The 26,612-nt window shown below is 32.6% G+C and overlaps 2 protein-coding genes across 4 annotated transcripts in view; both read right to left on the bottom strand.

Annotated features, from left to right (window-relative positions):
- LOC143251703 (cell adhesion molecule DSCAML1-like) lies at positions 1-21,366 on the bottom strand. The gene is made up of 29 exons (XM_076502952.1): positions 21,240-21,366; positions 18,629-18,913; positions 18,241-18,360; positions 17,764-17,934; positions 17,247-17,391; positions 16,998-17,146; positions 16,621-16,749; positions 16,120-16,290; positions 14,829-14,899; positions 14,493-14,739; positions 14,253-14,348; positions 13,649-13,834; positions 13,320-13,463; positions 12,843-12,991; positions 11,277-11,418; positions 9,161-9,445; positions 7,774-7,893; positions 7,297-7,467; positions 6,786-6,930; positions 6,537-6,685; positions 6,159-6,287; positions 4,742-4,912; positions 2,780-2,850; positions 2,356-2,602; positions 2,115-2,210; positions 1,511-1,696; positions 1,181-1,324; positions 704-852; positions 1-378 (listed from the first exon to the last, which is right to left on the bottom strand). The coding sequence occupies exons 1-29, from the start codon at positions 21,301-21,303 to the stop codon at positions 328-330; spliced, it is 4,383 nt and encodes a 1,460-aa protein (XP_076359067.1). The 5' UTR covers positions 21,304-21,366; the 3' UTR covers positions 1-327.
- The window catches only part of LOC143253519 (cell adhesion molecule DSCAM-like), a 13,798-nt gene continuing 8,425 nt past the window's right edge, over positions 21,240-26,612 (bottom strand). For 2 of the 3 annotated variants that reach the window (XR_013029681.1, XM_076507531.1), the window contains exon 15: positions 21,935-26,033. Coding sequence is in view for 1 of the 3 variants with exons in the window: in XM_076507531.1 (XP_076363646.1) it covers positions 25,983-26,033 (51 nt within the window). In the remaining 2 variants the exon portion in view is untranslated. Of the gene's footprint in view, positions 21,373-21,934; positions 26,034-26,612 lie in introns of those variants that run through there. The other variant, XR_013029680.1, reaches the window with a different exon arrangement.

The following is a 26,612-nucleotide window of genomic DNA, read 5'->3' on the forward strand; positions in this document are numbered from 1 at the left end:
TACAGATATAATCACTCGCAGTTTATTGAACACATATATTACGACTTGAGTTAAGTGGACACACATACAGTTCATTACGATTTAAACAAGGTAAACATCAATATCTATTTTACACTCACGTCTAAAAGTAATAACAACAAATTTTTGATGGTACATTTTATATTAGTAACAAATATAACATTAACATAATCATGTATTTCCATAGAGACAACGAACGTAAAAAAACAGCAATAAATATGAGTAAGAAAGGGAAAATTCATATGTAAAATTATTATTTTTGTCTACTGTGACTTCATTAGACCAGGTAATGACGTCATTTTATTACTTCTAGGTGTTAGGGTTAACCTGCTTCAGTTTCGTATAGTTCCCATCGCTTGACTATAAAAACAAAACATAGATTACAATTATGGTAGAAATATTGTATTTCAGAAGATAATCACAATACATAAATACGTGATGACACATATACCACATATAAAACTAGTTAAATTTAATATTTATAAAGATGAACAGGAAACTGAACAGTTTAAAAGAAACATTCTAATAATATGTTACAGGAGACAGACCTCACCACTGTTTCAAATCTCTCTACACAATAAAACTAGGAAGTGAATTGGAGTAACCCTAACAGTTATATTACAGTGTTCCTCAAGGTGTTATATGATTTAAAATGTACTTGTAACAGAAACCTTAGTTGTTTTACCCCACTTCCGATGTATCCTGTAACGTCCCATGGAATGTCATATCCACTTTCAAGTGCCCTACTGTCACGTGACTTCAATGTTCCTTGCATGGTTGGAGGAGGTTCGTAGGATGACCTGTACCCGTAAGCTACGTAGATTGGTTGATTTTCTGAACATAGAGAAACAGTTGCTTTACACAACTTTTGAAAATATTAGAATCATTCCATATCTAATAACAGGAGAAAAATATAGTTTTCTGTTTATTAAAAGGGAAAGGTTTAAAAGAATTACATAATTTCTGCGTCCATTTAAACCAAAATGCCACAATACATAAACATATTAGTTCATCATTAACTGACCATACTTCACTAGTTTATCTACAGATGACTAGGTCTGATTAACTTGAATCACTGGCTAGAATTACATATCTAACATGAAAAGTTAAAATAAACGATCATTACGACAACATATCATAACGTAACGACTGATTTACTTACTTTCCACTATGTGTTCCTTCTTCAGACAAGCCCAAGCAACTACCACAGCACAAACAATAACAGTAAGGGAAACCGCAACAGGAATTATGAAATATAACCTTATATAGAAAGGTCCGTCTTCTGTTTCCTCAGCTAACGTAACTCCTGTAAGCAGGAAACAGCTGCTGATTCCAATTTACCAATACAAACAAATATAACTAAACATTTACTAGAATAATTTTAAAAAAATATTTACATAACACGATCCACATTCACTAACCAACACCTAACAGTTTAAGCCTGTCTTATGTTTATACCCGTATCTCTGTTGGATAAAATCTTTGAACTTACCAAGTGCTTCAGTAAAAGCTACAACAGGAGACGACGCACTTCCTCTTCCAAACTTGTTGTAAGCTGCCAGTCTAAGTTCATACCGAGATCCTGTCTGCAGGTGGGTTACTTTGTAGCTACTGATAGATCCCGGTAGGTGGCGCTGGTGTTTAATCATCCCGTCTTTTTTAAACTCCAGTACATATTCTAAACAGTGAAACTGGACTAAATTAATCAGATTTGACAGAGCACGTTGAATGGATATCACAGTAACACTTGTAAATGGATATAATAGTAAGAAATTTAAACAAATGAAAAGTTAAACAAGAAAAATACATTATAAAATACAGTGTGTTCGAAAAGTCACTGCGCACTTGTATATTTATCAACAGACATGTTTCAATATAAAATACAGGAGGTAAATATGAATGACAATTATCAACAATGTTGAAAGTGACCCCCGTTGGCATCAATACAGACCTCGATCCTTAATTTGTTTCTAAACACCGCTATCAGTTGCTGGCTTGAAATAGACTGAATAAAATATGATTACAAAACTGCACAGTGAATTTCCGAACACCCTGCATAACACAAATTATCATATAGTGTTTTGCAATTGACTTACGTAGAACAGGTCCTTCTTCGTGTGGGGTTTTCCAGTCCAAGGTCAAGGAGTCAGTGTCCACACCAACTAGTCTTACCTTAGGAGGTGATGGTGGATCTGAACGAGAACCATATTTGTTCATCACCTATTAGTCTGCAACAAATGATTCACATACAAAAAAGAAAAAAATGATTTTTATCTATTAGTTTTAAACAGAAATAAGTCATCTACATTATACAATCTCATTTAATATTTCACGAACCTCCCCGGAGTGTGGCACACGTCACTTCCTCTGACGAAGGTCCGGTTCCTGCACTATTAAAAGCTTTCACAGTCACTACGTATTCTGTTCCTACGTTCAAACCTCGAATTGTTACTTCTTCTTCATCTTTGTCTGTGACGTCATCTGTCGTCACAGTCTCGTAAGAGAATCTACTTGAAGAGTCCTTGACCTTGTAGCTGACGTAGTAACCTTTCAGAACTCCGTTCCATTGGTGTCTAGGTGGACTCTAGATAAGTTGTTAACAATGTAAGTCCAAAGTCACAACACTTACCTTACGAGACATTAACATTATTAGTTCAAAGTCACAATACTTACCTTCCAACTTACTAACAATGTTACTTCAAAGTCACAACACTTACTTTCCAACTTACTAACAGTGTCAGTTCTTAGTCACAACACTTACCTTCCAACTTACTAACAGTGTTCCTGAATCCAGTGCGAAAACATTAACATCCACAGGTGACGCTATGGGTTCTGTAAAATAGTTTACTCATCATAATTCATTATAATTAATATAATGATGCGTAATTACGTTCATAATTCACTACAACTTACATATCTATATATTATGATAACCTCAGAGTTCCAACATTTAAAACAGATAAAAGAACGTTAAGATACTTTAATTCTATGATTATCTTAATGTATCATATATATGTTAGCTTTTCAATATTAATATATTTATTAAATAACAAAGAAACGTATTTGTATAGCTTAAGATCAGCAAATGAATCAACCAATAAAAAATAAGCATGTGCTTAAGTAGACGTTAGAAGAGAAGTAAACAATATTACAAATAAGATGCACGAGCTGTAATTTGTTTTTATTTTGATCACGTGGGATGAGATTTTGGAAAAGTCTCATAAAGCAAGTCAAGTTCTGCAGAATGAAGATGTTAACTTAAAAACCTGTACAGATCTGTATGGGTCATTAGCTGACTAACTATGCACTTTAAGGGATAACTTTGAAAGATTTTAAGCAGTTGCAAAGGAAATACCACCAGATGTTGATTACAATACAGCTCAAACTCACAAACATGTCAGAAAGAATGTACTCAGTGATGGAGATGCACAAGATGTAGATTTAAATGTCAGAAATAAATTTCGTATCACCACCTTCTACACAGTTGTTGACGAGAAGAGGAGAGGTGTACAAAGAAATAACAAACAGATTTTCTTTCCTAAGTGATGTGCCAAATGATGTCACTTCATCTGTTGAAACTGAAAGGTAATCTGTGTTCCAGAAAGCTAATTGATGCTTACCCAGATGACTTGGACATTAATCTCTCTGCCAAGCTTCAGCAGTTTCACTCTTGTGCGCAATAAATTCAATGCTACAAAAATTGTAAAAACTAGATTCAGTCATGATGAAGTTTATAAAAATAATTTTCGAAGACAAAACTGAGTGTGTGTTTCCAAATGTAGATATTGCATTGTGTATTTTTAACATTAGTGGTCACAAATTTCACAGCTGAATGTTCATTTTCTCAACTCGGGCATATTAAAAAATCCCAAAAGAATAACTGTGACAAGACAGGGTGGATGCCTTGTTTCTGCTAAGTATAGAAGCAGATTTGTTACACCAAATTAGTTTTGAGGACTTAATCAAAGACTTTGCAATTAAAAAATCTAGAATAAAACTTTTTAAAATTTAAATAAATATTAAGGTATAAGTAAATAATTTGTTTACAGAGTTTTAAATTCAAAGTGAGAAATTGTTAACAATTGATGTTAACATTTTTTAATAAAAGTGTTTTGAGTAAATTTTTCATATTTGTTAAAATCAAAGTGTGAATTTAGGAACATCAAAGATCAAACAAATATACAGTAAAATAATTCCTTTTAATTATCATTAATGAAAGAAGTGATTTCCCTCATCATTTTCTAAATGAAAACCCTCAGTCACCACTTGATTTTGATCCATGCCAAATCTGCTAAATAAATACAGTTTTATTTAATATAGTTGTGGGGTCTGACCTGGAAGAAAACTGAATGGTTATAAATTTTCAAACTTTTATTTCACTTCCAGCACTAACTGAGTCTTAATGTCTTGTCAGTTAAGCAATGGAGAGGCTGAAGGGGGGCACCATTATTGGGCTGTTCTTAAGTCATCAGTTGCCCTTAATCTGGCCCTGCTTAAGATACTCTACTTATCAAACAGATAAATTTTGAAGCATCTTTCTGAGGTTGTACTTTACAAAATTATATTATTTCAGAGAGATTTGTTTTAAAGAATAAAGATAACACACCTAAATTCCTCTTGTGTAGTAAATTTAACAGGGTTAGAAGGTTCTCTGATTCCTATGCTTTTGTCTGCCTGTACTTTTACAGTGCATTCTGTACCAGGTTGAAGATAAGACACCTACCTTCCTCTTGTGTAGTAAACTTAACAGGGTCAGAAGGTTCACTGAGCCCTATACTGTTCTCTGCTTGAATCTCTACAGTGTATTTTGTACCAGGATGAAGATCTCGAAGCAACAGGCTTGTTTCACCAAAAGATAAAACTTGTTCTTTTAGTTTTTTCACTCCAAAGTATCCTAAGTAAATAATCCTCGAATTAAAGGTTACAAACGTATATTATTATTGTAGCTTGTATTTCTGATCTATATGGTTCTAGAAAGTTGTTCACATAGAAGAAAGCTTGACGTATCATGGCATGTAAATGTGTTATATTATTTTACTCTATTTAGTATTCTGATTTTAATTGTTATTAATTCAATGTTCATGTTTAATTTTACATTTTTACAAAAACACAGTTTTTTTAGCTTGTTTCTAAACAATTTCTTAACATGATTTATCACTGTAATATTAATTGTTATTATTTATTTGTTTAAATACAACTTTACACAAACATTGTTCACAACATAACATACAACTTTACCGTTGTATGTTTTACTGTAGTGGCCATAAACAAGAAACAATTAAATATAGCTCACGTATAAAAATTAACAATGTTAGGATAAAGATAGAATGTAAATAAGATAAATATTAAATATTTCTATCAATCAATATAGATAAGGAACAAATAGTAATATATAAATGTTTATGAAGTAATCAATTTAATTGTACCATTCTTACTTCATTTCTGTAACTTGTTCAGTTTTTGGTTAGGACCTTTTTTGGTTACAATAAACCAAATTACACTGTAGTGAAAGTTAGACACTGACAGTCTGTAGAAGAACACTTGGAAATAAAATCACTTTGTTTCTCTTTATTTCTTTCAACTTATATTTAGGTCATAGTGGACCTACTAGGGTCAGATCCATAGACCCATCTTGCCTCATGCTATTTTAATGAAACGTGGCAATGTGTGCACAAGTGATAAAATTAAGTTCACAGTTCTTATTATTGTCATCAAGGCTATCTCCCTTTCTTCTTATAGAGTTTCATGCTATTTACCATGCTACATAGATACATAACATTTATTTGCTAAACGTCACTTATCACTGGATCTTATTACTAGATACGTGGCTATTTCCTTTTAATACTCGTGTTTGTGTCTACTGTTTGAATTCTTTACTGGTGTTTCAATTTTATAGATACTTGTTTTGTTGTTCACACAGAAGAAAGCTTAATGTATCATATCATACAAATGTACTATTCCACTGTATTTAGTATTCTAATTATTATTAGTCCAGAATTTATGTACAACTTTATATAAACATTGTTTGTAATGAAACATAGAACTTAACAGCTTGTTCCTTGACAGTCGATTACTTCATATTATTTATTATTGTAATTTTAATTGTTATTAAATCTCTGTTTAAATATAACATAACTTACTTGATGATTCCCAGAACCGAACAATGAACTGAGTGACTGCTGACCGTGTTGTTGATGACCTCCAACTGACCTTAGCAATCCTGCTACGAACGTCTTCAACAACAATATTCGAAGGACTCTGAGGTGGTTCTGTTTTTGAAAAATAATAAAAATAATTAATGTTTATTAGATTAGGTTTTTTAAATGTTATTATTTTTATACCAACAGTTAACACAAAGATATTATAAACATTTAATATAGATAATAAGTGACGTTTGAGTTAGTGTTACGCAATATTTACTTTAATAAATTAGGGTAACTATATTATGTTTTTTAGAATGTCTTACATTGTTATACCACTATAACTGATGTACAAACACTATATAAAATAAGGCTTACCATTCACAATCATCTTAATGTTCCAGCTGTCGTTGCCGTACGAGTTCTCTACATAACACGTATAAAGGGCAGCATCTTGAGTTTGAACATTTCTGATGACGAGAGTGGAATTAGTCCCAACTGTGGTTTCTTTACTGTAAGTTTCGTGGCTGTCGAGGTACCGAAAACATTAAGTTCAATAATCTTTTATATCATATTAGTAAAATATTTTGATATTTATGTCAAACAATAAAAGTTTAATAATTTTACCGGTTCGACCAAGGTTCTAACAAGTGATTGTTTCTTAGCCATCTAACCAGTAGAGGTCGTTCTCCTCTTGCAATACATCGTACACTCTTTGTATATCCTCGCTGCACAGTTACAACTTCATTATAACTCTCAATAGATGGAGGCACTGTCGAGAAACAAATAACATCTGATGGAATTACAACTTGTGTATGAAACATTCATAATTTTAAATAAACTGAAAACAAAGTTTAGTAATACAAACGTTCTTCCCTACAACAGATAATCTTTATTTCGTTAGTAATGAAGAATATTCTGTTAACTACACATTCATGATAAAAATGTTCGATACGATATAAAAATCTAGTTATTTTTGTTTCTGATATTTCAAACTTTTACAATTATTTTTAATAAACTAAATAAAATTGTTTCTTGTATCAAGTATCGATAGAGGTAACAGTTACTCTAACAACGTATTTCCATTACACTTTATAATATTTGAATACTCAAAGAATTACTAAACTATAAGTGTTACCGTGGACAGACAGACGGACAGCCTTCTCCAAGCTTTCTCCCACTCCGTTTTCTGCCTGACACAAGTACGTTCCTGAATCGGTCTCTTTAACGTCGTTAATCAACAGTGTTCCGTTATCCAACACTTTCATCTTGTAGCTTCTGGAGATAGGAGTCAAGGAGCCTGAAGGACCTGGAGTATATTAGGTTTTTGTAATTTATTCTGTAAAGCCACCTATAAAACATTTTGTGAACTATTACTTTAAAATTGTAGCAGGAACGATTATTAAAAGATGAAAGAATGGGTTAATGGAACAGAAACTATTCCTAACACTTGCTCTAAAGAAGTTAAAATATTCGTTTTACATTTCAGGACAATAGACACATAAGTATTATGTTGTTTATTATTTACAGGTATTTACATTTTAGTAATTATTTATTCTGTAAGAAATGCAAAATGTAAACTTAAATATAAGAAAAGAATTGTGTAGTAACTAACCCTTTATTTTCCAGGTGATTCTAGGAGCAGGATATCCTCCGACAGAACAAGCAATCAACGTTCGAGTACCAAAGATAGCCTGGACGGTGTTCTCCGATTGTTGTTTCCAGAAAGGTGGCGCTGTTAAGAATGAATCCGAATTTATGATAACTAACACAAATGTCTTAATGTCACGAAAATGTACATTAATTACCTAACTAAAAATCCAGTTTTACTCGGTAATACCAACAATAACGAACTGTCACGTTACAAGAGCAAGGAAGCTACAAATCTGTCTGATCCTGTTGATTTATTGTGAGTTACATGATTCTGATTAAGATAGCACACAGTTACATACAAAAGTTGTAATAGTTTCAAATCAGATCCGAAACTCGTGAGAATAGTTCCCTATTTTAATTGTGTATAAAGCGGTTATAAGTCAGAGAAGGGAGCTCTGTATCTGTAATACCCTCAATGTTAAACCTGAAAAATCTGGTACATAGAATGCTGGTACCGATTTTATGAGGTGAAAGGAGACAAGACACAGCAATGAAGTTTGAAATAAATAAAACCTGGCACAGAAATGTTCTATCTGACAGTTCCATGGTAAGGTGAGATACAATTAAACATCAGACGACTTCCATTACTCAATGAAGTAACACTACATGTCCTGAAGAGTACTTCATATTAATACCTGATGTATATGTACCAAGGAAGAGAGAGATACCTCCCCCTTCTTCTTATTTTAGGTTTGTCCTCAACCTATTATAATTGATTTTAACATTAATTTAGAAGATACAAAACGACTGGAGTAAATTTTATGAAAATCACAGCAACTGATTTAACTGAATACTGACTGCTACAGGTATAACACAATGCGAGGAATCAAACCCCGGATTTTTGTGTGACAAGTCCAAAAAATAACTGTTTTCCCTTCAGGGAGCAGGAAGAAGACATAACTAAACAAAATTACACTAAAACAATCATTTAAAAACAGAATAAACTAGAAACTGTTCAAGTACTACACACAAGCATTCCAAAGTACATATGTACAGACGATACCTACATGTATATCAATGAACTAAAATAAATCATAATAAACAAAGACACAGACACTGTTCAAATATAAAGATCTCAAATGGTAGATCTGAAAGTGTGTTTATAATCAAGCACAAATCTACACGATGGGCCGTCTCTGCTCTGCCCACAATGGGTATTGAAACCCGGTTTCTAGCGTTGACTTTCATTGTGAATAACATACTTCACCTCAAATGACCAAGACAAATTTAAATATCTAACATGTTGTCAAGGTAAAATACAATTCCTGAGAAAATATTACTTCTGATGTTCAGAGCAGCTGTAAAACTGTCGGGTATTGTTCAATTACATTAACATTAGATAATATTACCTCTAACGATCAGATCAGCTGTAAAACTGTCAGATCCTGCAGAATTAGTGGCTGTACAGGTGTAGTTGGCTACGTCTTCTGAATCTATATTTGATATCATTAACACATTTGAAAAATCATTTAACTTCGCAATGTTGATTTCTCCGCCTAATGATAAAGGTTCTCCATTTTTCTTCCATACAAGAACAACTGGTAAGTCTCCTTTTTTGAGATTACAGATGATCTGCACCCTCGAACCCAACTCAATATCACGTGGAAATTCGAAAGGTTGCAGAATTGGTCGATCTGTGATGTAAACGTAATTTCTCAGCATTATAAAAAAGAATGAAAAAAAAGACTTGAAAAGTTCGAAGGGTTGCAACAGTGAGATTTTAGTTTTAAATATTTGTTTTAATGTACAACAACCTAATTACTTAAGTTTTAATTATTATATCATCCTTTTCAGGACTGGTTAATTATAATTATATTACTAATAATGTGGTATTGAAACTTTTAGAAAGTAACTTATTTTATTACCTTCTTAAAAAGAATTAATTATTCTTAAGTGTCCTTTTCATGACAATTTGTTTCTGAATTATTCAATCAATTAATCAGGATTTAAACATATAGTCATATATTATATGCATCAGATTGAGTACGATGTATTCCTTCTAGGCCAAAAAATGTAACAATTCTTTACTGACAATCTTTAATCATTTAATTTAGTAATTTTAACCATCTTATTGAACTTGTACGACTAAGTAATAAGCAATATCCACTATTAGGACTCCATCTTTGTAAAACATGAGATAAAATAACATGTATTTATTTTGTTCTGTAAAGTGAAATTAGTAAAATTATTTATAATAAAATTTTATTGATGATAAGTAAAGAGTAGTAATTATTAAATATCAATTTAAAACACGTTTTGTGTGCCTTGTAAAACACGTTCTGATGATGTGAAATATTATTTCATGTCACTGAAAATGCGTGATTCATTCAATTTTTAATTATTCTACCATTCATTTTCGGACGACTTAATTATACTTGTATTGATTACCTAATAATATAATACTGCAATGTTGTAAATAATAAGTTTTAATTATTGTATTGCCCTTTTCAGAATCAATTAATAACTCTTAAATTTGTTTTTATGACAATTTGTTTATAAATGATTTAATGAATTAGTGTTGAGTGTCCTTTTTAAGACGATATAATTAATCATTAATTATCGACATCATGAGTCATATACTGCATGAGTTATGGCGGTATAATAAGATGCCCCTAACGACGAGACTTCTGGTGGTAAAACTTGTAACTATGATACCAGTTTAATAACTAATGTTACCTTATACAATTATCTCATTTCTCGTCATCGTTCATTACACCATTTCTGAGACGTGAGGCGGTTTCCTTTGGAAGTGGCAGTAGGGGCGCTTATAACTTAGAGATTTCCAATTACAGTTCTAATGTACAGCTATACCATTACTTCAGTTTAACAATCAAAGTTTCAATGTACAACAATCTCGTTACTTCAGAATAAAAATTAAATTTCTGATGTACAACAATCTTGTTATTTCAGTTTAAAATATAAATTTCTAATGTACAACAATCTCTTTATTTCAGTTTAAAAATTAAATTTCTAATGTACAGCTATATCATTAATTTAGTTTAACAATTAAAGTTTCAATGTACAACAATCTCCTTACTTCAATTAAACAATTAAAATTAAAATGTACAACTTTGTCAACAATCTATGTTCTACACGTCTCTTTTTCAACTACACATAAAAGAAGACAGTCTGTACCTGAACAACTGTATATTTGATTAAATTATCAAAATACAAGCATGTGTATGTTTTAATAAACCATTTATCTAAAATATACAGAGACATATAAACAAATATATTGGTTATGCAATCTAATGATACTAATAAATACAATAAAATGAACCGTTATTTAAAGAATAAACGTGAGTGGTAAATTTTTTATATTTCAAAAATATATTAAAATATTATAGCTGTCAATACTTTATATAAATATAATTATTTTTCAAACTTACCAACTGCCAACGCTGCTGTAAGAAACGGAATGAACACAGCTAAAGAGTTCCAACTCCCCGCCATTTCCACACTCACCCACCTTCCCGTGAGGCCACAGTCTTTGTTGCAGGAAGATACCAGTGTTAAGCGTCACTGTTACCGTAGATCTTACGTCCAGTCTAAGCTTACCCCGATCTTTCTTTGCTTCCTTAACTTGTTTGTTTCTTGTTAGGAACTTCTTGTGGATACAACAAATGTAACAGAATCTCTAAACCAACAGTACGTACACCACTTTCACCAAGAAGTTGTTGTTTATATGATTTTCAATGCGCCAAAATGTCTTCTACTAAACACTAGAAACAACGCCACCTTACTGAAATACTTTAAAACAACTAAAACATTACATAATTAATGTAGAACATTATAAAATTCCTTGTTTCAAATAAAATATAAATATGGACAGTGTTAACGTGGAAATCGGTGATCACACCTCATCAGTTAACTTATTCACGTTTTATTAGTTTTTCATTCCGATTTAAAGTTTATCATAACAACAATAACCCTAAATAGTTTATTGACACTTTTAACTTAAATTATTACACTAAGTATTTTTATTTTTCTGTTTATAATTTCTTTATAACATAATTCTCTTTTTATTGAATTTTCTTAAACCGTTATAGATTCTACGAGTAGAAATTTCATTAATAATTTGTTTATATATATATATATATCAGTACAGCTAGCTAGGATAATGAACAAACAAATATATTAATGTCTCACTGTAATTTGTAGTTCACTGGATATAAATACTATAACTTCTCAGGTAATGGATACAGATATAACGACTTGTAGTTTACTGGATACAGATATAATGACTTGTAGTTCACCGATTATATATATCCCAACTTGTAGTTTAAGGGATGCAATTCTTATAACTTGTGGTTTACTGGACACAAATATAATGACTTGTAACTGATTAAACACACATTATGACTCAGTTAATTGGATACATACATTTCATTACGATTTAAACAATGTAAACATTATCTATTTTACACTCACGTCTAAATGTAATAACAACAAATTTTTAATGGTACATTTTATATTAGTTTCAACTCAAATGTAACATTAACATAATCATGTATTTCCATAGAGACAACGAACGTAAAAAAAACAAAAACAGCAATAAACGTGAATAAGGAAGGGAAAATTCATATAGAAAATTATTATTTTTGTCGACTGTGACTTCATTAGACCAGGTAATCACGTCATTTTATTACTTCTAGGTGTTAGGGTTAACCTGCTTCAGTTTCGTATAGTTCCCATCGCTTGTCTATAAAAACAAAACAAAGATTACCATTATAGTAGAAATATTGTATTCCAGAAGATAATCACAATATACAAATATGTGAAGATAGATATGCCACATATGAAACTAGTTAAATGTAATATTTATAAAGATGTATAGAAAATTGAACAGTTTAAAAGAAACATTCTAGTAATATGTTACAGGAGACAGGCCTCACTACTGTTTCAAATCTCTCTACACAATAAAACTAGGAAGGAAGTAAATTGGAGTAACCCTAACAGTTACATTACAGTGTTCCTCAAGGTGTTATATGATTTAAAATTTACTTGTAACAGAAACCTTAGTTACTTTACCCCACTTCCTATGTATCCTGTAACGTCCCATGGAACGTCATATCCACTTTCAAGTGCCCTACTGTCACGTGACTTCAATGTTCCTTGCATAGTTGGAGGAGGTTCGTAGGATGATCTGTACCCGTAAGCTACGTAAATTGGTTGATTTTCTGAACATAGAGAAACAGTTGGTTTACACAACTTTCGAAAATATTAGAATCATTCCATATCTAATAACAGGAGAAAAATATAGTTTTCTGTTTATTAAAAGAGAAAGGTTTTAAAGAATTACATAATTTCTGCGTCCATTTGAACCAAAATGCCACAATACATAAACATATTAGTTCACCATTAACTGACCATACTTCACTAGTTTATCTACAGATGACTAGGTCTGATTAACTTGAATCACTGGCTAGAATTACGTATCTAACATGAAGGGTTAAAATAAACGACCATTACGACAACATAAGATAACGTAACAACTGATTTACTTACTTTCCACTATGTGTTCCTTCTTCAGACAAGCCCAAGCAACTACCACAGCACAAACAATAACAGTAAGGGAAACCGCAACAGGAATTATGAAATATAACCGGATATAGAAAGGTCCGTCTTCTGTTTCCTCAGCTAACTTAACTCCTGTAAGCAGGAAACAGCTGCTGATTTCAATTTACCAAGACAAACAAATATAACTAACGTTTACTGGAATAATTTAAAAAAAATATTTACATAACACGATCCACATTCACTAACCAACACCTAACAGTTTAAGCCTGTCTTATGTTTATACCCGTATCTCTGTTGGTTTAAATCTTTGAACTTACCAAGTGCTTCAGTAAAAGCTACAACAGGAGACGACGCACTTCCTCTTCCAAACTTGTTGTATGCTGCCAGTCTAAGTTCATACCGAGATCCTGTCTGCAGGTGGGTTACTTTGTAGCTACTGATAGATCCCGGTAGGTGGCGCTGGTGTTTAATCATCCCGTCTTTTTTAAACTCCAGTACATATTCTAAACAGTGAAACTGGACTAAATTAATCAGATTTGACAGAGCACGTTGAATGGATATCACAGTAACACTTGTAAATGGATATAATAGTAAGAACTTTAAACAAATGAAAAGTTAAACAAGAAAAATACATGATAAAATACAGGGTGTTCGAAAAGTCACTGCGGACTTGTATATTTCTTAACAGACATGTTTCAATATAAAATACAGGAGGTAAATATGAATAACAATTATCAACAATGTTGAAAGTGACCCCCGTTGGCATCAATACAGGCCTAGATCCTTATTTTGTTTCTAAACACCGCTATCAATTGCTGGCTTGAAATAGACTGAATAAAATATGATTACAAAACTGCACAGTGACTTTCCGAACACCCTGAATAACACAAATTTTCCTATAGTGTTTTGCAATTGACTTACGTAGAACACGTCCTTCTTCGTGTGGGGTTTTCCAGTCCAAGGTCAAGGAGTCAGTGTCCACACCAACTAGTCTTACGTTAGGAGCTGATGGTGGATCTGAAAGAGAACCATATTTGTTCATCACCTATTAGTCTGCAACAAATGATTCATATACAAAAAAGAAAATTTGATTTTTATGTATTAGTTTTAAACAGAAATAAGTCATCTACATTATACAATCTCATTTAATATATCACGAACCTCCCCGGAGTGTGGCACACGTCACTTCCTCTGACGAAGGTCCGGTTCCTGCACTATTAAAAGCTTTCACAGTCACTACGTATTCTGTTCCTACGTTCAAACCTCGAATTGTTACTTCTTCTTCATCTTTGTCTGTGACGTCATCTGTCGTCACAGTCTCGTAAGAGAATCTACTTGAAGAGTCCCTGACCTTGTAGCTGACGTAGTAACCTTTCAGAACTCCGTTCCATTGGTGTCTAGGTGGACTCTAGATAAGTTGTTAACAATGTAAGTCCAAAGTCATAACACTTACCTTACGAGATATTAACATTATTAGTTCAAAGTCACAGCACTTACCTTCCAACTCACTAACAGTGTTCCTGAATCCAGAGCCAAAACAGTAACATCCACAGGTGACGCTCCGGGTTCTGTAAAATAGTTTACGCCATCATAATTCATTATAATTAATATATTGATGTGTGATTATTTTCATAACTCACAACAACTTAATATAAACTGCTGACCAAAACCTTAAAAACAATGAACATAAAAAAAAAATGCATTTTGCGTTGTTAGACTCAACCACTTATTTGAGTAGAGCTTTGAAAGATGAACATAAAAGTAGGAAAATAAAAACAAAAACAAAATCTTCTTCCATTTTTCTACGTTCCACGTTTGGTGCTTCGTAGTGTGTAAGGAACGTGGCCTTTAAAGACGTTTACGGTTTTTAAAGCCTTTCTCTCGTAGATGCCGTCTTATTGTTCTTGAGCTGCATTCTACATCCGTAAGGGCCTTAATCTGGTTTGACGATCGGCCGGTGTCTTGCCAGACAACCCGTCAAATCCTCCTGTTCAACGCCGGCGTAATTTTCTTGGGCCGACAACTTGAAATTCTCGTTCCGTATCCCTCAGGATCTTTTAAGAAGTTTGCAACAGCAGTTTTACTTCGCCCAATCTCACCAGCGTTGGCACAAATCTGAGAGACCTTCCTTTTGCAGCTCGACAATTCTGCCACGATCAAACTCTGTCAACTTTTTAGCCTTTGCCATGTCTTTATCCAGTGTAACACAGGAAATGTCAGTGAGAGATGTTGACAGCGCTAATGCTTGAACACAAATGACTAAATTTCGTTACGTGTTTACCGATTAACGCTTCGTTTCAGTATAGTCTTGAACGTTTGACCAGCTAGTATTTAGGCTAATTTCATAGTGTTAACATTTTCTCTATTAAATGCTAAAAAAGGTTTTTATTTTTATTTTTCCTTTTCTTATTTTCATCTTTCGAAGCTCTACTCAAATAAGTGGTTGAGTCTAACAACGCAAAATGCACATTTTTTCTTTATGTTCATTGGTGGTAAGATTTTGGCCAGCAGCATATCGATATATTATGATAATCTCAGAGTTCCAACATTTAAAACAGATAAAAGTACGTTAAGATACTTTAATTCTATGATCATCTTAATGTATCATATATATGTTAGCTTTTCAATATTAATATATTTATTAAATAACAAAGAAACGTATTTGTATACCTTAAGGTACTCTACTTATCAGACAGATAAGTCCTGAAACATCTCTCTAAGGTTGTACTTTACAAAATTCTATTATCTCAGAGAGATTTGTTTACAATAATGAAGATGAGACATCTACCTTCCTCCTGTGTAGTAAATGTAACAGAGTCAGAAGGTTCACTGAGTCCTATACTGTTCTCTGCTTGAATCTCTACAGTGTATTCTGTACCAGGATGAAGATCTCGAAGCAACAGGTTCGTTTCACCAAAAGATAAAACTTGTTCTTTTAGTTTATTCACTCCAAAATATCCTAAGAAAATAAACTTTGAATTATATGACATAATCGTATAAAATTATTTTTATAGCTCCTACTTGTGATAACTGTTTCTAGAAACTTGTTCTGTTGTTGAAAAAGAAAAAAGCTTAACGTATCATGTCATACAAATGTATTATAATATTTCACTGTATTTAGTATTCTGATTATTATTAGTCCAGTATTTATGTACGTCTTTATACAAACACTGTTTATAGTGAAACATACAACTTAGCCGCATGTTTCTTAACAAACGATTACTTCATATTATTTACTATTGTAATTTTTCTTGTTATTAAATCTGTGTTTAAGTATAACAGAAATTACTTGATGATTCCCAGAACCGAACAATGAACTGAGTGACTGCTGACAGTGTTGGTGATGACTTCCAACTGACCTTAGCAACCCTGCTTCGAACGTCTCCGACAACAATATTCGAAGGACTCTGAGGAGGTTCTGTTTTTCAAAAATATAAAAGTAATTAATGTTGATTCGGTTATTTTCTTTGTATTGCTATTATTTTTGTACTCACAGTTAACACAAAGATACGATACAATTTAACACAGATATAAGTAGCATTTTAGTTAATGTTACCCAATATTTACTTTACTACATTGCGGTAACTAATTTGAGTTTTTTTAGAATGCTTTATATTTTTATACTACATTAACTGATGTACAAAAACTATATAAAACAAGTCTTACCATTCACAATCATCTTAATATTCCAGCTGTCGTTTCCGTATGAGTTCTCTACAGAACACGTATAGAGGGCAGCATCTACAGTTTGAATATTTCTGATGACGAGAGTGAAGTTAGACCCACCCGATGTTTCTTTACTGTAAGTTTCGTGGCTGTGGTGATACGGAAAACGTTAAGTTCAATAATCTTTTATATCATATTAGAAAAATATTTTGATATTTACGTCAAAGTATAAAAGTTACATAATCTTACCTGTTCGACCAAGGTTCTAACATCCGATTGTTTTTTAGCCATCTAACCAGTAGAGGTCGCTCTCCCCTTACAATACATCGCACACTCTTTGTGTATCCTCGCTGCGCAGTTACAACTTCATTATGTCTTTCGATAAACGGAGGCACTGTAGAGAAACCAACTTGACATTTGAAGCAATTTCAACTTATGTATGAAACAATAATAATTCTAAATAAACTAAAAACAAAGTTTAGTAATATAAATGTTTATCCCTAAAACAGATAATCTTTATTTCGTTAGCAATGAAACATATTCTGTTACCAATACATTCATGATAAAAATGTTCGATACGATAAAAAGATCTAGAGTTATTTTTATTTCAGTTATTTCAAACTTCAAGATTATTTCCAATAATTTAAATAAAATTATTACTTGTATCAAGTAGCGATAGACTTAAAAGTTATTTGAACAAGGTTGTTCCATCAGACTTAACAATTTTTGAATACTGGCAGAGTTACTAAAGAATAAGAAGCGTTACCATGGACAGACAGACGGACAGCTTTCTCCAAATTTTCTCCCACTCCGTTTTCAGCCAGACACAGGTATGTTCCTGAATCTGTCTCCTTAAGGTCGTTAATCAACAGTGTTCCGTTGTCCAACACTTTCATCTTGTAGCTCTTGGAGACAGGAGTCAAGGAGCCTGAAGGATCTGAAGAATATTAGGTTTTTGTAAGTTATTCTGTAAAGCCACCTAGATAACATTTTGTGAACTATTACTTTAAAATTGTAGCCGCAGTGATTATTAAAAGATGGTTGAATAGGTTAATTGAACAGAAACTATTCCTAACACACGCTCTAAGGATGATAAAATATTTGTTTTAAATTTCAGGACAATAGAGACATTAGTATTATGCTGTTTATTAATTACCGATAAATACAGTCTACTAATTATTTATTCTGACGGAGATGTAAAATGAGTACTTAAATATAAGAACAGACTTTTGTTGTAACTAACGTTTTATTTTCCAGGTGACTCTTGGAACAGGATATCCTCCGACAGAGCAACCAATCAACGTTCGTGTCCCTAAGATAGCCTGGACAGTATTTTCTGGTTGTTGTTTCCAAAAGGGGGGCGCTGTTCAAGAGGAAACTGAATTTATGATGAGTCGAACAATATTTTAATAACATGCAAGTAAACATAAATTAGTTCAGTAATCAGAATATTGCTGTAAGTCGTGTGTAGATAAAGAATAATTCATTAAGAATACATTTTTTTAATCAAGTTGTGCATGAATGAATCAGTTGAATTAGAAAGTCACATTAGAAATTATTTATAACCCTAACAGCAGCTGTAAAACTGTCAGATCTTGTTTAAGATTGTATGTTACATTAGTTAACATTACCTCTAACGATCAGAGCAGCTGTAAAACTATCAGATCCTGCTGAATTAGTGGCTGTACAGGTGTAGTTGGCTACGTCTTCTGGAATAACTCTCTGAATTCTTAAATTACTTGTGAAGACATCTAAGCTAGAGATAGTAACTCGTTCATTTGTTGACAGATGTTTCCCATCTTTCTTCCAAGTAAAAACAACTGGTAAATTTCCTTTTTTGAGATAACACACGAGTTGTACTCTCGAACCCAGCTCAGTGTCACGAGAAAACTCGTCAGGCTTCAAACTCGGTGGTTCTGACGAAGAAAAGAAACAAAAACATTAAAAACTCTGGCACCAACACTTGGTACCAATCTTAGACCACGGTGTAACATACCGTGAGAATATTCTAATTTTCTAGTTTCATTACCTACAAATCTCACATTTCGATGAAAAGAAACAAAGTAAAATATTTTCAGATTAACTAGTTTTATTCAAAACTCTAATGATCAAACCTAACACTCTTACGTTTAAAAGAGGTTGAATGTCAACAAAATCTGCTAAGACAAAATATAAATGAAATTTACTGATAGTATTCAGTCAACTAAGTCAGTACTTGGTGGAAGAACATCTGGCAGTCATCTACTGGTGTAAGTCGTTTTGTACAATGAGGTGGTACTGTGTTTGTACACCCTTGCGCAAATTAATTGAAACAAATAGTCATTTTACAATATTTTCAGCATGGCGGCCGGTGTTGGCTCGCTGGACCCGCTGATTTCCTTTAATAGTCATTTTTTCACACAGACGGCGTCATTAGCTGTGTTTTGTAGTACCGTCGATCTATTTTGGGGATATATGACGAAATTTTGAGGAATATTACGTTATTCGAAATTGCGTTAGAAGGGCAAGGAGACCACTCAAAAAACAACTTCTTACCAACGCAATGAAGAAAAAACGGTATCAATGGGGTCTGAAATACAAGAACTGGACGCAAGAACAATGGAGGAAGGTGTTATTCAGTGACGAGACTCATTTCTCCGTACAGTATCAAAGAAGTCTGCATGTTCGCAGATCTCCAAATGAGAAACTTCAAGAATCTCACATCAATCAGTTCGTAAAACATTCCTTGAAGAAGACGTTTTGGGGCTTTTTCAGCTACTATGGCGTCGGAGAAGGTATGATGCGAGGACCACAGTACATCGAAGTTTTGCAGAAAAAGTCGTTCCAGAATTGAAAAAAAGATTTCCAGATGGATCTGACATTTTTCAGCAAGATTTGGCTTCGTAGCACACATTCAAACTTGTGAATAATTTTATAACTACAACGCAAATAAAGGTGCTGGACTAGCCTGGAAACTCTCCGAACTTAAATCCTATTGAAAATCTTTGGACGATTTTTAAAGAATGACTTCGGGGAAAAGACTGTACCACGAAAGATAAGCTAATTGAGGCCATAATTGAGGTGTGAAACTGCGATCAAAATATTAGTAAAAATTGCAGTCAACTCGTGGACTCGATGACAAAGCGGATTAATGATCTTCTAAAAAATAAAGGCGGTCATATCATGTATTAATTTGTAATTTATGGATTCTCAGAAATAAAACGCAAAAAATTGAAAAAATCGCAATTTTCCGTCTTGTTTCAATTAATTTGCACAAGGGTGTATAATGGGATGGTGTAATGTTTGAATGATGAGAGTTTGCAAATCTTTCAGATTCACTGTTGGCTTTATAATGGCATCCCTAACTACGTTCTTGCTTTCCTGGCTGCTTTGTTTGGAAAAGCAACGTAATCTGGAAAGTATCTGGATGGTTTGTTTTTTTTTAATATCGCGCAAAGCTAGTCGAGGGATATCTGCGCTAGCCGTCCCTAATTTAGTAGTGTAAGACTAGAGGGAAGGCATCACCACCCACCACCAACTCTTGGGCTACTCTTTTACCAACGAATAGTGGGATTGACCGTACCATTATAACGCCCCACGGCTGAAAGGGCAAGCATGTTTAGTGCGACCGGAATTCGAACCCGCGACCCTCGGATTACGAGTCGAACGCCTTCACACGCTTGGCCCGTCTGGGTGGTATATTAAACTTCTTATCTTCACCGCACTTAATCATTGCCTTTAATATTTTCTTCTAACCTTCTCCTGATTTTTGCTTCTCTCACACTTTATCCCTGACTTATTTAGAAAGCAATTTGGTCTTCATGGTTGGCTTGTATCGGCGTCAAGTTAAACCACTTAATTCACGCACAGACAAACCATTGCACTAATTCTGTAAACCGTTCAAACTAATTTTTTGCACCTGAATTAATTTAGGATCGCTGTAGTAAAGAGGTTAAATAGTAAGACAGTTTATAATGTTCTGTTGTTGAAAATTTCACTTACATAAAATCAGCGTTTTTTAGCTTTCTCAGTTTGTAGTAGATTGTCTACATTTTAAAAATAAAGTTCCATTTTAAATGCATTTTTATGAAAGCACAGGTCCTAAAAAAACATAGTAATGTGGACAGTAGTCACTACACTTTGTATTTCAGTCAACTATATTATCTAATATATTAAGACATTTAATGTCAAATAGATAAATTCATAAATTATATGATGTTGTATTTTTCCTCTACCAATACAAAACAAAAATTATTTACTTACCAACTGCCAATGCTGGTGTAAGAAACAGAATGAGTAAAGCCGATATATTCCAGCTTCCCGCCATATCCACACTCACCCACCTTCCCGTGAGGCCACAGTCTTTTGTGCAGGAAGATACCAGTGTTAAGCGTCACTGTTACGGTATATCTTACGGTTAGTCTAAGCTTTACCGTTCTTTCTCTGCTTCCTTAACTTGTTTGATTCTTGTTAGGAACTTCTTATGGATACAATAAATCTTAAAAAATTTCTAAACCAACACTACGTACATTACTTTAACAAGAAGGTATTGTTTCTACGATGTGCACTACGACAAAATGTTTTCTCTAAACACAAAAACAACGCCACCTAGCGATAACATGTAAGAAAATCTAAAATATTACATCATTAATGTAGAAAATTATATACTCATGTGTCTAAAAATATTGTTAGTTGCATAGTACCCAATACTTCACAATAGCGAGAAACAAGAAAAACTGAATGTACACAGTTATTAATAGAAGTACATGTCAAATAAGAAAATTACAGAAAATGAATCGTCGGTTACTTTTAATAAAAATAATAACTTTCCTGTTGTTTAAACGATTATTTCAACAAAAAACTTAGAAAAAATCACACAATCACAAAATCAACATTCAAGTATCAACAACAGCTCTAGAAAAAAACAACGAACATGTCGTGATTAAAAGTACAAATCAAATGAAATAAAATAACCATTAAGTCCATTCGAAAATGTTCGTTTCTTACATTTAAATAAATATTGAAACTTCCACGTAACTTTGACGGAAATGTATAATTTTTTAAAAATATTATGCAAGTGATCTGTCTTTAGAGAACTTTGGAATATAATATTATCATCATTTTTTAGTATATGTTAAGGTAGTGTTTTGGACACCTGAGGAATCTTACAAACAGGCTTACATGTTTTTTTACCTTCTCAGACGTTGTCGGACTCAATGCCAAACAAAATACCTGATTTCTGTCTATAGAACATTTCTAAGATCTTAACGTCGCTTTGCTTAATATTACACTCAAACACAACAATTCCTGTTTTAATAAAGCATTCAAATATGGCCGTTGTTGTTTTATTAAAGCACTATAACACTGCTATTATTGTTTTAATAAAACATTCAAACATGTCCTTTATTATTTTAGTAAAGTTTCTAAACATTGTCATTGTTATTTTGGTAAAGTTTCCAAACACCGTCATTGTTGTTTTGGTAAAGCATTCAGGTACACTTATTATTGCTTTAATAGAGAAAAGAGGGCGATATTTGAAAATACAAGAATTAAGAAGCTACTTTTTATAATAATATGGAATTTTGAATGTTATTTGGTTTTATTATTTTTATCTTTAGAAATTGGAGTAGGATAGCAAAAAATAACTAGATTTTGTTAAGACTGGGTATTAAAAGTATAGGTGTAAGCTTTTAATTTAGATTTTGATAGTGTAATAACGTTAATTTTGGTACGTGTAACAGTGCTTTAGGCTTAGTTATAATTCAACTTGCAGTTAGATTGTAAAAGTAATTAAATATATTGTTTTTATCTAATAAATACAGTGTAAAATCTAGTTAACTGTCCCACTTAGACTCAACAGTGTTAACAATAGGCGACTACTATTTAATCATAGTATTGAATGTTAATTTTAATTTTACAAATAATTTTGTTAGGTGTGAAGAGTGAGTTTTATTTGGGAACTCTGGACTTCTGAACTACAATATGCTTTGAGGAAGCTAGTATTGAGGGTATTCAATTTATATGTAGAGTTTCCAAGTTGGAGACTATCCTAACTAGAAGATGGGGAAATAGACAAAGAGAAGTATAAACTGTGCGAAATGATAGCAGGACTTAAAGAGGAGCTTATGTTTTTACATACAAGGAAGACATCAGCTAAAGTTAACAATGACATTCAGGAAGTTGGAAAAGGATAGAATTAGGGTTAACAGTAGTGAATTTAATTGTAAAGACCATATTCTATTGAGCAACATAGTTCAACACTTGGATTATGTAGAGGATAAACTATTGAAGGAAGAGAAATGGCAAAGGATATGGATTATGAATTTAAAGAGGTTATAGTTATAGGTGATTCCTTGATAAGTCAGGTGGAAATAATAGTCTGTGAGTAAATAAAGAGAAAATATTATGTTGCTCTGGGACAGGGGTGGAACACATAACTGACAGAACAAAAAGATATAATGAAGGGGACTGACAATGATATAGTTTTGTTGTACACGTAGGGGATAACAATATAAGGTAGAGTAAGTCAGAGAAGCTAATTAATAAGTACAAGGGGTTGATGAAAGCATCTGAAGATAAAGACTATAAATTAATTATGTCAAGGATACTGCCAAAAATTAATTGTAGAGATGAAATTTTGAGTAGGTCACTGAAGCTAAGGCCCAGCATGACCAGGTGATTAAAGCACTCGACTCGTAATCTGAGGGTCGCTGGTTCGAATCCCCGTCACACCAAACATGCTAGTCCTTTCAGCCGTGGGGGCGTTATAATGTTACGATCAATCCCACTCTTCGTTGGTGAAAGATTAGCCCGAGAGTTGGCGATGGATGGTGATGACTAGCCGCCTTCCTTCTAGTCTTACACTGTTAAATTATGAACGGCTAGCGCAGATAGCCCTCGTGTACTTTTGCGCAAAATTCAAAACAAATCACAAAAACTAAATGATAGGCTGAAACCAATATGAACAGATTAGATGGTTGGATTTGTGAGATCAGTTCAGTATAGGAGGGAGCATTCTGGAATGGATGGTTTACACCTTAGTTGGAAAAGGTCTGGCATGTTTACAAAGGCTATCAATTCAGCTGTAACAGAACTTGTAAACCAGGACTAGATAGTAGTGAGGTCAAAGATAAACTAAATGAAATAACATTTAAATGTGGAGGAAAGTTTAGCATAGGAAATAAGTAGAAATTGTGGAAATTGGATAGCATGTAGGTGCAAGTGATCATTGCCGTATTAGCTTTGATATTTAGCTGCATATGGAAATTGAGAATAATGAAATTTTGTTTCCGAATTCCAAAAATGCAAATTTAAAAGGGATGCAACGAGAATTATCTCTTGTGAATTGGGCAGCTGGTGTATTTAGAGACAATTAGATAATGTCACTCCTCTCTTCAATATAGGTAATAGGCCTGTTAATATTACATTATACTTTGCAAAATTATTTAACAAAGTTTAAAATTTTATTAATATTCAATATGGTTTCACTGAGAAAAAAATCTTACTGAAAATGTTACTGCATATGTAGATGAGGGTAAGGGTGTAGATTTGATTTTCAGGAAGTATTTGACAAAGTACCAGGTAAAAGACTTGTAAAGAAACGTATCTGTACAGGTGAAAGGAAGAAATTAATTCACTGGACAGAAGAGTGGCTTGATGGAAGAAAGCAGGGGGTTATTATAAATGGAGTTCAATAGAACTTTATTAATGTTGTAAGTGGTGTAACTTAGGGATCAATGACATAGATGAAGAAATGGTCAATAAATTACTTACGTTTACTGATGATAACAAGGTCTTGGGTGTTGTTGGCTGTGAAGAGAATGCTGCTGATTTACACAAGGAATCAGATCATTTAGTGAGTTGGGAAATAAATGGTAGATGGATTTTAATTATAATAAATGCGGGATAATGTAGTAGGTTATCATAATTTCAATTATAAGTATAATTTGGATGGAATAACCTTTACAATTTCATGAAAGAAAAGGATCTTGGTGTAGTAACTGATGAGTCTCTTAAGTCATTCAAACAGTGTTGTATGTGGTAGAAGGAATAAGATTGTTTCTACAAAAATACTGAATACCAGACTAAAGAGGTTATAATTTAATTGTATAGATCACTGGTTAGATCACAGCTGAGTTGTTTTTTTTCAGTCTTAGGCTCCTTATCTTCGAAGGACATAGATGTTTTGGAAAGGGTTCAGAGAAGGGTTACTACAATAATCTACGGGTAGGAGGGGTTGTCATAGGGGGAGAGATTAAGATCCTTAAATTGTTTTATCTTGAAGAAAGAAAAGTTAGAAGGGGTCTGATTGAAATGTTTGAGATTGTAAAATATAATGCTGATGCACTACAATTTTTTTATATTTAACATTAAAAGTTACAGAAATATTGAAACATACATAGATTTAGGAAAGAAAGAAACCGTCTTCAGCTAAGACAATCTTAATTTTAAATAGGGTGGTTGGCCTATAGAAAGGTTTGCCTTCGGATGCTGTGCAGGCAGTAAAATTTGAGTGAGTTTAAAAGAAAAAAATGATTGAAAAATGATTGATAAGGGCTGGCTTTAACTTTTTTAATTGCTTTAGTTTGACTTAAATGTTGGGATAGCTGAGATGGCCCAAATGAAAGAATGCGGTATTTAATTTTTTATTATATATTATAACTTGTAGTTTATAAAACACAGGCAACGGAAGTTGTAGTTAGCTGGATACAGATATTGTAGTTTGTTATCTATAGAATAGAGAATTTACAGCTTGTAGTAATATGCACCAAATAAGTGTTAAATATTTACATAAGACATCCACGTCCACTAGTAATAATAATGTTACATATCTTGTGATACTATCAACATTGAGTAAATACCTACTTACATGAACAAACAAACACAAAAAATACCAATAAACATGAGAAACGCAATGTTAATATTGAAAGTTAATAATTTCATACAGTATAACGTCTGTGTTCCGTATTGAAGGAAGTAACGTCATTCATGTTTATTGAATGTCTTCTACGTGTTAGGGTTAATCTGCTTCAGTTTTGTGTAGTTTCCCTCACTTGACTGAAAGAGAAAGAAATATTACATCTGAAAATTTAAATTCTGGAGAATAAATATAATAATTATAAACATTAGTTAAAAACTATTCAAATATGTGGTGTAAATCATGTAAAACTTTCTAATATGAACTTTATGTAACCATCAGCAGATACAATGAGACAACATATAACCTGTCATGATCTCTCTTTGTTGTGTGGAATATTAGCAGAGTTGAAAAACGCCAGATATAAAGTTTTGTAAATTTAGTTTTAATGAATAATTCTCAAGATGATGTAAACTTCGTTTAACGATACTTTTTTTAAATTATTGTTGATAAAAATTCCGACTTGTACTTCAATATGTATATTAATTAGAACAATATGTAATTGGATATTTCACTAGCGAAATTAAAGTACGTTTTTTATCTATGACAGCTAATATTAACTTAATGGGGTATATGTCATTAATAAAGTGTCAAGCTATTTCTGAGATATTTAGTGCTGTTCAGTAAGACGAATTAATAATAACACTGAATTTTTGAAGCACTCAAAATATGTCGCTGTAAAAAACAGAACAGTTTATTTTACTATATTTTCATGTTAT

This window comes from Tachypleus tridentatus, chromosome 6, assembly GCF_004210375.1.
Source record: "Tachypleus tridentatus isolate NWPU-2018 chromosome 6, ASM421037v1, whole genome shotgun sequence".
Taxonomy (NCBI): domain Eukaryota; kingdom Metazoa; phylum Arthropoda; class Merostomata; order Xiphosura; family Limulidae; genus Tachypleus; species Tachypleus tridentatus.